This window comes from Carassius gibelio, chromosome B23 (genome assembly GCF_023724105.1).
Source record: "Carassius gibelio isolate Cgi1373 ecotype wild population from Czech Republic chromosome B23, carGib1.2-hapl.c, whole genome shotgun sequence".
Lineage (NCBI taxonomy): Eukaryota > Metazoa > Chordata > Actinopteri > Cypriniformes > Cyprinidae > Carassius > Carassius gibelio.
Genome location: NC_068418.1, coordinates 9,385,438 through 9,399,135, shown reverse-complemented (window position 1 = coordinate 9,399,135; position 13,698 = coordinate 9,385,438). Strand labels below are relative to the sequence as shown.

The 13,698-nt window shown below is 38.2% G+C and overlaps 1 protein-coding gene across 2 annotated transcripts in view; it reads right to left on the bottom strand.

Moving 5' to 3' along the window:
• LOC128012191 (sterile alpha motif domain-containing protein 10-like) overlaps positions 1-13,698 on the bottom strand; it is a 72,200-nt gene that overhangs the window by 17,402 nt on the left and 41,100 nt on the right. For both annotated transcript variants that reach the window (XM_052595273.1, XM_052595272.1), the window contains exon 3: positions 9,203-9,371. In XM_052595273.1, the coding sequence (XP_052451233.1) occupies positions 9,203-9,371 (169 nt within the window). The remainder of the gene's footprint in view (positions 1-9,202; positions 9,372-13,698) is intronic.

Below are 13,698 nucleotides of genomic sequence, written 5' to 3'. Positions count from 1 at the left end.
TGTTTGTCCAATGAGTCTGAGTTTTATTGAGGCCTGCGGGGCTCCAGACCCGGGGGGGGGGGGGGGGGGGGGGTTGGGTTGTGTTGTGTTGTGCGTCACACCACACAGCACGCTTTCAGTGTACAGATGGTGTGAGACATCTGTGTCCAGGTGCCCAGGTCCAGAACGGCTGGTCTATTTTATGTCACAGTTACACAAGACGCTTATAAAAAATGCATAGCTGATGAAGTCTGAGTGTTTGCACACACTGACAAACCATGACTTGCTACTCTGTTAAAGGCAGGTGGTATTAATAATTTAATAATTTTAGACAGCATTTTACTGGACAAAATAAATATATATATTGGATAAACCCATGAGTGTGAGATCATTCATTAATATTTTTGGTCTGTTTTCCCAGAACTTTTTATTTGACTCCTAACTTTTATGAGTTCACTAACATACAGATGACCTCAAAGTTATCAGACACTGACTAAAAGCTTTCTTCATGAAAAGCAATTGAAATTTTATAGGGTCTTTAATGTGCTTTACTGTACAGTGGAAGGGATCAGCTGCAAAACCAAAGCTATTTTACAGAAATATCTACGGTTAAAGTGATAAAGGGGCAGTTGGTATGAGAGGACATCTGTGTTTGTGTGTGTGTTTGAACAATAAAAACAGCCCTTAAATGGAATCGCAAGGTGAATCCCAAACAGAGATAGAAAGAGCGAGAACAAAAAGAGGCCTGGAAGCACTACACTGAAATGGCCCATCCTCAGCATATTACAGTAAATCACAGTAATTCACCAGACACCACTTTATTAAGCTGTGTCCGTTGCCTCTATATCTATAATATACAATAGAAACCAGAGCTTCACGGGGAAATGGGAAGTGCCTTTTCATTTTGGAAAGGTGATTTTTAAAGTACATCTCTGTAAGATTGCTGAACATATTTGCATGCTGTTAAATTGCATTGGGTCCAACTAAATGAATATGCTGGGATATCCTCAATTTGAGACTGCAGCTCTCTCAATTATCATGCTGCTTTTTGCGATATATATATCTGTGTGTTTGTGTGTGTCACGCTTGACGAATCATATAACAAACAAATAAATAAATTATAAACGCTAAACGAGAGAAACATTGGTCTAATTGGCTCAAAAGTTGATATCAGGACTTTTGGAGGGCATCGAACAGTTTTCATAAATGTAATTGCTCTAGTGTCAATGGGACCACTAATACATAGTTTATCATAGCAAAGTTTTAAGAAATATTTTACAAATAATTAATATAACTATATCTTAAAGTTTATCAATTTATTCATAGTAAATAGACATTGTTTAACATTGCATCATATGTAATTTTACTGTAAAATACTGTCCACGATTCTGAAAGTAAAAAAAAAGACAGTATATTACATAACAACAGTATACTTCATGGTCAAAAAAGTAAAAGCATGTCACACAACATGATTATATTTTATAAGTTTTGTTTCTTATTATTTTTGTGTTACATTAATGTTTTTGCAATATTTTGTATTGTGTGTTACCATATGAATCGTATACAAATATTACACGTTTTGTGGAGAAACCCTTACTATAAACTCTAATGCATCAGTCGAGTAGCTGTCTATTTTACCACCTGTATCATTGTGGTGATTATCAGTACATTTTAACATACAAATTAGGTTTTGGTAGTTAGATAGATTGGTATATTAACATTATAACACTTCATTAAATATACTGTTATATTTAGTAAAATGAAACATTTTGACCATATTTATTTACACCAAATTTCTGGCAATTACAATGGCTGTTTCTTTTTAATGTATATTTAATAGTGTAGTTTTTGGAGTAATTCAAATGCATATACAGTATAAATCTCTGTATAAACTACTGGCAAAATGCCATGTCCATACCACGAAGACTAAACAAAATTTCTGTGCATTTTCATATTCATTATATGATTGCTGTTGTTATCGTTTGCCTAAATCAAACCATTGAATCCAGAATAAATTCAGGACAAATTCATATTCTTCAAGCTAATGTAGCAATCTTTCCAAACTGCACTCTCCAGTCATCCATCTTCATGCTAAAAAGCATTAGTCACTGAAGTATATCCTGTTAAGCCTGATGTATAGGCTGTTAAACAAATTGCTAGTGTATTTAACTACTAGAGGCTCATGGGGGATTATTGGACTGAGATGCTCCAGTGACCCATAATGCTGTGATGGAGTAACCTGCAGTTGCCCCTGGGGCTTTAGAGGACAGTCATGGGCCAACACTGACCCAGTTTCCAGCTCCAGGAATTCACACATGGCTGGGGGAGTTGCATTCGCTTCCCAGTCACTCACAGCAGGCTGGGAGGAACAATTAGAGCATGGGTGATGCTAATAACGCTGATAATGGAAACATCCATAACTAGCCAGAGGTGCTTGAGGTTGATATTTGAACTATTGTGGGTTTTTTTCGTAAGATGCACTGTATTTTTCATCTTGATATTGTGCTTCCATTGTGCACAACACTGAGATGTTTTGTAAAGCTCTTTAGTATACACACACACACACACTAATTCAGTGCTTTTGAATTCAGCCCTCCAGAAGCACTTTATCCAGGATTGCTGTTTGTTTGAGGCTTTTGTGTATCACAGACAGCACAGGTGAACAGAGGAGAAATGAATTCTCTGCAGACAGGTTTAATGTGCTCCCAAATAACACCCTCAAGATAGTGATAGAGGTGCTGTCAAAAACAAGATGAGCTGGAGTAAAGACGAGAAAGAAAAATGGTTTCAAACAGTGGGTCTTAAAAAGTACAGTGGGTTATTTTGATTTATTTTACTCTTATGACCAAAAAAGACTGAATAAAAGACTGAAAGTGGACTGAAAAGACATTTAGTTATACTTCATGACATAAATATATCATGAATTGGCACAATAACCAGGCAAAATTGTGATCTGCTTTTAAAAGCATATGCCATATCAAAAGTACACGGCGTCCATTCTGATTCCTCTTCAGGAACTTCGAGCTGCGTCGATGACGCCTCCAGCGTGACGTCTCTGAATACCGTGTGTAATCAGTCCAATGGATGGGCGAGACGTCATAGGCGGCTGACCTCAGAGACCAGGAAGCATAAAAGCATGAGAGGCGAAGCCGGTAACCAGCCTTCTGCTTTCAGCAAGCGCTATGTGTGTATTACATTGTTTTTATGTGAGTTTTTCTACACCAGACCGTGTTGACTCATCTGGTTGTTGACTAAATTTAATTCTGAGGAATAAATGGAATATTAACCTGACTACATGAAGTTAGATGTACAGGGGCTCTTGGGATGTAATTTCTTGTGTGAGAACACGTGTTCACCTCTAGAGGAAAGCAGTTCTGCGGGCCGTCTTTTTCGCTGGATAACCTTCGTCATAACATCCTGACGCCTAAGGCCTAGGACGTTTTGAGGGCAAGCTCCCTCTGGGGAACAGAGGTGTACACCGCATTACATGGTGCCCATCTCTCCTCAGTGCCCTCAGGAGATCGTTCTGTCAACCCTGCCGGTGTTCCAAGGCGCAGCGATCTCCGGCGAGCGCTTCTCTCAGTTACCAGTTTCTGTGCTATTTGAACCGCTCATTCAGGGGACCAAAGTTCAGCACGCTTGCACATGCCAAGTCCGAGGACTGGTGTGTCACGATCTATCAAAAACATGCAATTATCTCCATCCTTCTTCATCGGAAGTTCCTGTGGTTTGCTTTTGGGGGCAAAAGCCTACCAATACGGATCTTCCTCTGGCCTTGCACTCTCACCCCACACTTTCACGACTCAACCACATTGACGATTGGTTGTGTGACGAGTGGGGCGAGGCCGAGAGACGTGGGAACGAGGAGTGAGGCCAGGTGTAGTGATTGGAGATGAGCTACACCTGCGCCCCACCGCCGGTCTCGAGTCCCACGTAGGAGATGGAAGGATATGAAAATGGAGCGACGACCGTAAGGGACGAGAGACCGGCGGTGGGGCGTAGGTGTAGCTCGTCTCCAATCACTACACCTGTCCTCACTCCTCGTTCCCACGTCTCTCGGCCCCACCCCACTCGTCACAGGTTGATATTAGCTCAATCAGAGCAGATGATGGTTTGGCATTGAGGTGTCGTTCTCGCTCACACGAAAGAGCTGGGGTTTAGACTTAATGCCAAGGAAAGTGTGCTTTCTCCAGTACAGAGAACCACTTATCTTGGCATGGTTTGGGATTCGACCACGATGCAGGCACATATGTAACCTGCTCAGATCCTCACTGCAGTTGCGAAAGTGAGAGAAGGCCGGTCACTCACTGTCAAGCAGTCTCGGAGATTGCTGGGTCTAATGGCAGCTGCGTCCAACGTGAATGCTATTGGCCTGCTGTACATGAGACCCCTACAGTGGTGGCTTAAGACCAAGGGGTTCTCCCCGAGGGGAAACTTTGCATGCTAAAGGTCACACGGCGGTGCCTATGTGCCTTAGACATGTGGAAAAAACCTTGGTTCTTGTCTCAGGGCCCGGTGCTGGGAGCTCCTTGTCACCACGTAATGCTAGCAACAGACGCATCCCTCACCGGCTGGGGTGCAGTTATGAGTGGCCACCCTGCCCGCGGTCTGTGGAGTGGCTGCCATCTGACATGGCATATCATCTGCCCGAGGATGCTGGCTGTGCTTCGAGCAATAATTTACTTTCTCCCAGACCTAAGAGGTAACCATGTGTTGCTGCGCACTGACAACACAGCAGTGGTCTCTTACATCAACCAACAAGGAGTTCTGCACTCACACCGTTTATACAAACTAGCGTACCAGATCCTTGGGTCGGGTATAGTTCCTAGGCCTGATTTCTCTTTTTGACGGCACTCCATGGGAGGTTCCCATCAGGAGAGATCTCCTCTCGCAGGCAGAGCGTGCACCCCCGCATGGAGCTTAGAGGCTGCAAGTGTGGTCTCAAAGGAGGCACAACTCTTAGCTTCCGGTCTCTCAACCGAGGTTGTTGAGACCGTTCTCCAATCCAGAGTTCCCTCAGAGTTCCCAGGAAACTGTATGCCTTGAAATGGACCGCAGCTCGACCCAGTTAACTGCCTGGTTGGTACAGTGCTGAAGTTCCTGCAGGCTCTCCACAGTATTGACCCACTCCACCCTGAAGGTCTACGTTGCAGCCATGGCTGCCTACCGCGCACCTCTCGGTGGCCAGTCATTGGGCAGAAACCCTCTGGTTACATGTTTCCTCCATGGTGTGCTAAGGCTGAGGCCTCCGGCCAGAAGAAACGTATGCTAAGCGGTGATCAGGATGCTATCCTAAGCCTCGAGTCCTCTGATGTCCCCTCTTTTGGGGGTCAAGACTAACTCCTTCTGAAGTTGGTCATACGACGGGTTGTCCCCGATTACTGTCAGGCCCCTGTCTCCTTCTCTTGCTTTAGCTGTGCTCTTACACACTAGGCAGAGATTTGAAAGTCTGGCGACGTGGGCATTCTCGCTTCCCAAAGCGTCATCGACGCAGCTCGAGTTCCTGAAGAGGTTACGTATGTAACCCTGGTTCCTCAAAGGAATGAGATGCTGGCCGACGCTTGCTTCATCCTTTGAGGCTGGTCACCGGATTCGCCGCTCATGCATTTATGCTTCCTTGTCTCTGAAGTCACCCACCTATGACGCCTCGCCCATCCATTGGACTGATTACACACATTATTCAGAGACGTCATGCTGGAGGGGTCATCAATGCAGCGTCTCATTTCTTTGAGGAACCAGGGTTACATATGTAACCTTAGACATTTAAAAAAAACATTTTAAAATAAATTTTCAAGGTATTTTTTTTAACAAACTGAACTAACATTGCATTGTCAGAAAAAATATAAAATTCTCAGATTTTTAAGATCTTGTCTGAAATGAGTCAGTGTTTTACAGCAGTGTGTGTAACAGTGCTTCAAGCTACAGAGCCAATGACCCAGGAAATATGGCACACGCAAACAGCCACAGACACACAAACCATCTGAGAATGAGGCTTGATAAATGAAGCAATAAATAATAGTGCAGATAATAGAATAAAGCCTCTAGCCGGTGTCAGCGCACGGATGAATTACTTAAAGGGGCATTTAGAGGGGGCAGACATTTGTCACTCCACCTATCTAAATGTAATGCTGCTAAAATGAGTGCTTGTGTTCAACATCACTGAAGGACAGAAAGATCCATGGCATGAATACACATGACCCTAAAACATATGAAGTAACCGGAACTACACAAACACACAACTGATTTCTGTTGTTAGAATAGATAAGGAGCATAACTTATTATGTTCATGCCACTGCTCAATATACATATACACATATACAGAGTATCCTTGCATTTTGAATGCTTAAAATCATAAAATGATCTTTAGTTCTAAGCATCCAGCATGTGCAACCAGTATGAAGAAACTATATAAAAAATAAAAATTATTACTATAAAGGACCTCTAAATAATCTTAAATTATAAAGGACCAGTGCATACACAGAAACATCAGAAACTAGATTTTTAATAACTAGTCTAACTAGTTTAAGGTTAGATCAGGTTGTAAAATGTCAATCGAAATTATAAATCGGTTCGATATGTTCGGTACGGGGGTAATTGCTTTCGTTACAATGTTAGAAATATTTTGGTTTTAAACCAAGGCAAGCCAATGGACATCACATAAGCAGTTTACAAACTTTGCACAAGAGTTATGCCGGTGAGCATCTTAATCTCAGTCAGTTCTCTATAAGCAGAAAGTGAAAGTAAAAAACGGAATGACAGACCTTTCTGCATCTGATGCTGCATATTAGACTATGAGACGAATCTACTTCAACGTACTGTATGCTGATAACTGTATACTATAGCTAACTGTTTTCATTTATTCCCTTAATATTTCTCTTGTGGCCGTACATAGTGGGGAAAAAAATTGTTTTTGAGACAGGTTTTTTTTTAAAGTCTGCACTCTAAATAGACTAAATAAAGCTTTTTATTTAATTGATTTTTATAGACGACTGCAGTGTTAACATTTAGATTATAGGCCTCTATTTAATTGTGTAACAGACCTGTTTTAAAAGACCTTTTTTAAAACATTTTATTTGAGGAGTAAATAGCCTTATCTTTTGTTATCCTCGCTGCACATCAGTTATGAGGTTTTGCGGGGCAGATAATAAGTCATTTTAATTGAATAATAAAATGTAATACTAAATGTAACTTTATAATAATAATAATAGGCCTAATAAAAATAAGAATGTAACAGGCGTAATTGGAAATGCCAAATATCCTAATATTGGCAATAATTAAAGAAATAATCTTAAATAAAGAAAGCCTTTCAAGTTTCAAGATCATATAAAACCAACATGAACTCACATAATGTACCACATGCATTTTAAACTAGATTTAGTTTTTATTGTGGACAATACAAACCATCCAGCCATCAAATCTCTCCTAAGGCACAACTCTTCCCTGATTGGCTAGAAGACGTCACATGACTCACATGGTTTGACACTCATATGACATTGAATGGGGTATCTGTTATTTAAAGGCTCTTCTCATATCCTCTGCCTGCCATATTTACAAATACAACAAATAACAAAAGCTGAATGTCCACCTTTAGTTAATCCTTTTAGTCTCAGCTCCTCTCCACTGCTAAATTGTCCAGGAACAAACGCATGAATGGCATTGTAAAATGATTTTATTACTGGGATGTGCCGCTCTGGTGACCTCTAGATGGTGAGGCCTCATGGAAATGACTGTGATGTGACAAATGGCTCAACATTAGGGTGTATAATTGTCCATTAGTGAGTGAACACAGTGCACACAGCTCTGGGAGTTGGATGAGAGTGTGTTAGTTAGAGGATGTGATCTGCCAAAGCTGGTCCTCTGACAGACCACAGTAAGGCTTGGCTGATCTATGATTATCCTAAAGCTTTATAAAAGAACTACTGCATAATCACATTTAAAAATCATTTTGCTTCATATAAAACTTTTATTTTTCAGTTAACGTGCTTTATTTCAAGTAAAACAAAATTTTTTTTTATAGTTTTTTTTATAGCTATAATAACTCTTAAGTTAACTATAACAACTGAAATAATAAAATAAAATGTTTCAAATTTATTTCAGTGTGTTTCCAAAGCATCAATTAGAATTTAATTTTGGTTTAATTTAAAGAACTAAAATAACTAAAAAGTAATAATAATATTTTTATATATATATATATATATATATATATATATATATATATATATATATATATATATATATATATATATATATATATATATATATATATAAATGTGTAAAGATCACAAAACATTGAAACTACTAAAACTTTTAACTACTTTAAAATGGACATTAAAATATAAAAATAAAAAGGTATAATCGGTGTTGGGGAAAGTTACTTTTAATAGTAATGCATTCCAATATTGCATTACTTCCAAAAAAAAAAAGTAACTAATTACGTTACTTAGTTACTTTTTATTGAAAGCAATGCGTTACGTTACTTTTGCGTTACGTTTTAAATCTGGGCTGGGCTTGCTTTTTTGCTTATAATATAAAAAGTGATATTTTGGCAAATCTAGAATCCCTTTCACACCAAAAGCCCAAGGCTGAAGAAAATGTGAAAATTCACATCTGTACAGTGAACGCATAAGAAGAAAGTTCAACACTCTTCAGCAACAGAAAAGAAGAAATGTTAGTTTATCTTGTGTCATTTTTGCTTATTAATTTGGTTGAATTGGATCATCAAAGGTCAGCAGCAAATTGGTTAATAAAATGGGATTTAAAACATGTGTTTTTTTTTATTTTTATTAAATAATAGAAGTAAAGTAACATCTTATTCCCGATTTCTCTCAACATGGGGACAGGAGAGCTTTCAATCAATAAAAGGGGGAAAAAGTAATGTGTTACTTTACTAGTTACTTGAAAAGCGTAATCTGATTAAATAACTTGCGTTTCTTGTAATGCGTTACCCCCAACACTGCTTGTAATAATAGATCAATGATACTAAAATAACACTGATATCAATTTTCCAAAAGATCTTCAAGCAGATTTGTAAACAGACCATTTGAATGAAAGAAAGAATGATTCCTTCACAAACAAGGTATGACTTTGAAGTTTTACTCACCACAAGAACAATGTCAAATCTAGACCAGTTTTAATGACATTTCAAAGCCTGGAAAACACAATTCTGAAAGTCCCTGGCACTTTGTTTCCATTGTGCTGTGTGACAGAGAGAGCTGTGCTGTACCTGTGATGGCGTGGTGAGAGAAGGCCTCCACATAGGTCAGGTAATTGTGTGGACAGTGTTTCTTCAGCCACTTACACACGTCCTGCTGGGTCCACAGCACCACTGGTTTACACAAGCTGGACAGCGTCGGGCTGGTGTGGTATACAGTGAAGGCCTCTCCTGGCTGGATCTGCGGAGCAAAAACATCTTTATTGTTACAATCTCGAAACTATATGTAGCCCATATGTTCACCAGACAACATTAGCACCAGGTTTGAAACTGAAAAAATGTCAATCTATCATACTAAAAAACAACAGATGGATTAGTAGGCAGGATGAATATGGAAAAACGGCGTGCTTTCATATCTTCAGGGTGCTCTTACAGTGTACGTTTTTTTGTGTGAACGCGCTAATTAAAACAACTAGCACTGCATGCTTCAGTGTAAACAATGCTCTTCTAATTACACGCACACTTTGTTCTGACTGCCGGAATGAGCAGAAAGATTCATCAAAACACACTTTTATGGCTCTCTGCTGCAGAGAAGTGTAATAAAACCCTTTACTGGGGTATATTACGCTTGTGTGAGAGCATGATGAAATGCAACGCTAGCTTGTGTAAACTATGAGAGTAAACACTCACAGGCCTGATTTATTTCATCGTGACTACTAGAGACCTTACACTGTGAGACCAATCTGGGTATGCATGTGCAAACATCGATATAATGTCTTATTTCTTAAAGTGAATATGCAAATTATGGAAAATTGTGGGTGTTTGACAAGTATGAGCATAACACTATTTACAACCAGAAGACATTTAGACCACATAACACAACATTATTTAATATTTAAGAAACTGAATATATTGATACTGTCACTCAAAAGTTGTGTTTTTGATCTCTGATGTCTGCGATGCGTCTTCCAGATCACTTACAGGGAAACTTTCTGCTTCTCTCTGTCTCTATATTTGAACTCAGTGAAGTGAATATGTATTTGAAATGAAAGGACTATGGTCAGTCAGAAGGATGGCAGTTCTTGACGCAGAGGGAGGATTTGTTGTGAGGAGCTGCGGGTCAAACATTAATCAACACCTGAAGACAGAAGCTCATTTTCACTCAGGAAAACAGACGGGCATTGAGTTAGGTAGCAGACAAAACACAACCGACAGAACGAGAGTGAGAAAGATACAGATTTAGACATGGAACATTGTATTTTCTTGTAAAGGAAGTGAAAGCTGTCACAGGACAGGATTGAAGTAGATGGCTCAACGTACAGGACTGGACTTGTAAAAGGCTGAAAACATGATTCTGTGTGAAAAAGAGAGAACGGCAAACACAGAAATGAAACAAGGGAAAGCACAGCACAGGCCGGAAGCATTCAACTGACAGAATATAATAGAAAATAGAAAAAAAAGAAGTCACTTAATCCTCTGAATATTTTTTCTCTGTGTGTAATGGGAGTCATATTTCCGCTGGATCTCTTAAAGGGATAGTTCACTCAAAATAATTTATTAAAATAAAATAAAATAAAATAATGTCATCATTAATACCCTCATGCTGTTCCAAACCAAAGATGTGTATTATTTTTTTTTTGTCCAAACAAGTGCAAGTCAATGGGGTCCAACGTTGTTTGGTTTATTAAAAAATCTTCAAGAAAGTCAATCATTCGGGTTTAAAATGACATGGAGGTGGGCAAATTATGACTATTTACTTTACATATTCCAGTGAAAATCAACACAAAAATAATACATTTATTTACCAATATACTAAAAATATATTAATATAACAATAAACTGCTGCAGAACACAAGTTAAAGGCTTGCAATTGTATTTTTAAGTATTCATTAAACTGTCAGTCAGTAGCCACAATAACCTGGGAAACAGAGTTGAATGCTTGAACCTGCTGAAGGCATTCATCAAAATCTGTATAAAACTGAAGTAATATAATTTACTCATTTAATTTCTCCCTAAGAAGTACACAAATGATGTTACTTCCTGTATGGCATTATTCAAAAAAAAAAAAAAAACAGTTTTTTGTAAAAGGCAAAAAATGGTAACAGTGTTGCTTGCAAAATGTGAGACTCAAATAGAGATAATGCTCTTCATTAAATTGCACTGATGACAATATTTATCTAACATAAAGCTCTCAGATATGGGTTTTATTCTAAGGAAAATGTAGTGGCACACCACAGTGGACCTTATTCATAGAAAGTGTGGAGATGAGAAGGAGGACGAGACAGAAAGCAAAGAGGATCTGATCTGGTGAGTGCTGCTAGTCACCCTCATGGTCACCATTAGCGCCTCCTCCTCCCTCTCCTCCATCCCCAGCCATCCATCACCCTCTATCTCTCCAAAGCCTTCGTCTGGGCATTACACAGCCACCCCTGAACCCATGAGACCTGATTCTGTCCAGCCTGAAACATACAGTCATTAATAATACACAGGGGACTGAACCTGTAAGGAGAGGGGCGGCCCGATCTGGGCGGCTGTCTTGTGACATGAGTCTGAATACATCAAGCTGATGCATGATTAGAGGAACAGCCATGTCCTCCTCAGCTATTTATATACACTACTATTCAATAGCTTGGTGTCGGCATGAAAAAAAAAAAAATAAATAATAATAATAATAATAATAATGCTTTTATTTACCATGGATGCATTAAATTGACAATAAAGATGTTTCTAATTTTACAAAATATTACTATTTCATAATTAATTAATAATTATAGTTAATAATAATAAATCAGCAAATCAGCATATTAGACAGCTTTGATCACAGCTATAAAATACTTACTGTATTATGTTGTACTGTATACAAATAAATGCAAAAAAAAAAAAAATTACAATTAAAAATGTATCAACCACAAACCTTGAATGGTAGTCTGTATATGCTTAATAAAAAATTATGTGCATAAATAAAATATATACTATTGATGTTAAAACATTGGGTTTAAATATAAAACATACAGTCATCAAAATGTAAAAACTTCATATTCAGTTGTGTTGCTGTCTATGGAGGGTCAGAGAGCTCTCAGATTTCATCAGAAATATCTTAATTTGTGTTCTGAAGATGAACGTAGGTCTTACGAGTTTGAAACGATATGACGGTGAGTAATTAATGACAGAGTTTACGTTTTTGGGTGAACTAACCCTTTAAGGTAAACGGTATCAAGTTTAAGTGAGTGAATTTACAGTATGAGGTATAATTTGTACATGAGCACTACTGAGTGCATCAAGATCTGCTGTCAAATTATTTCATGTCTTTTTACTTCATATTTCCTCAAGGGCTCATGTTCTGAACCTCTGCTATAAATTCTTAATAAGTGTGATTAATATGTATAGATTATTCAAGAGTCTCTTTTCAGTTTTTCCTCAAAACATCCCAGTTGACCACGAGGCTCTTCTTTCCATCCACCCTTTTTCCAACCTCCAAAATCTTCTCTCCTCATTTTTTTCTAACGATCCCTTGAAACTCTCCTTCAATTATTCTAAATCTCTCTCTTCCTCTGTTGTCCATTTCTTTTGGTCTCAGTCTTTCTGCATGTCTGTTTGTGTCTCAGTGTCCTTTTATTTTTCTGTTCCTCTCTCCTTCTGTCCTGGTGGTGTATCTCTGATTTCACCCGCTGGAGCTGAATCAGGGCCATGCATCTCTTTAGTATTCTGCCTGCTCCCTCTGTCTTAGAGAGCGTTTTGCTCTTATAACCTCAGATACAATCAGAGCTCAGAATGAGTTAGTGGACTCAGTCTGAAGCACACAGCTAGTCTGTTACCATGTAAATAGCTGATGTAACACAGACCTTGTTGTGCTGCTTGTTTCTCACTCTCTTGACTTAAACACGGGATTCTGCTTGTGTTTCCAAGTTAATTTCAACGGTTTCTGCCTAATGCTTTTTACTGCATGTCTCCAGTTCATTTCAATTTAATTAGGTTCATTGTGAGTTTATAGTTCAATTTAGTTTACTGAAAATTTGTTAGTTTAGTTTGTTTCTTTTCAAATTAGTTCAGCATAATTTAACACAAATCAGTTTAGTTCAGTTCATCTATATTCATTTCGATACAGGTCAGATCAGTTCATTGTAGTTCAATTCAGTATAATGTAGTTTACTTTGGTTCAGTGCAGTTTAATTCATTTATATTCATCTGAGGTTATCAGTTTATTTCTATTCAATTCTGGTCAGTTCAGTATGTTTGACTTCATGGAAGTCATCAGTTCAGTTCATGTCAATTAAGTTGAATAGTTAATACAGGTAGTAGATTTAGATTTAGTTTTTTTTCCTTCATAGCTCATTTCAACCATAAAAACAATTTAGTTCAGTATTTGCATTCACTGTAGTCCAAGCAGTTCTGTTCTTTTCTGTTTAGTTCATAATTAAGCTCCATTTCATTTAAATTCAATTAAGTTAAATTAAATTATTTTCAGGTCAAGTCAGTTCATTAGTTCAGTGCAATTTATTTCAACGTAGTTCACTTCAGTTTGATTCATTTCTGTTCTGTTCAGTTAGTTTTATTTTAGTTCAGCATAA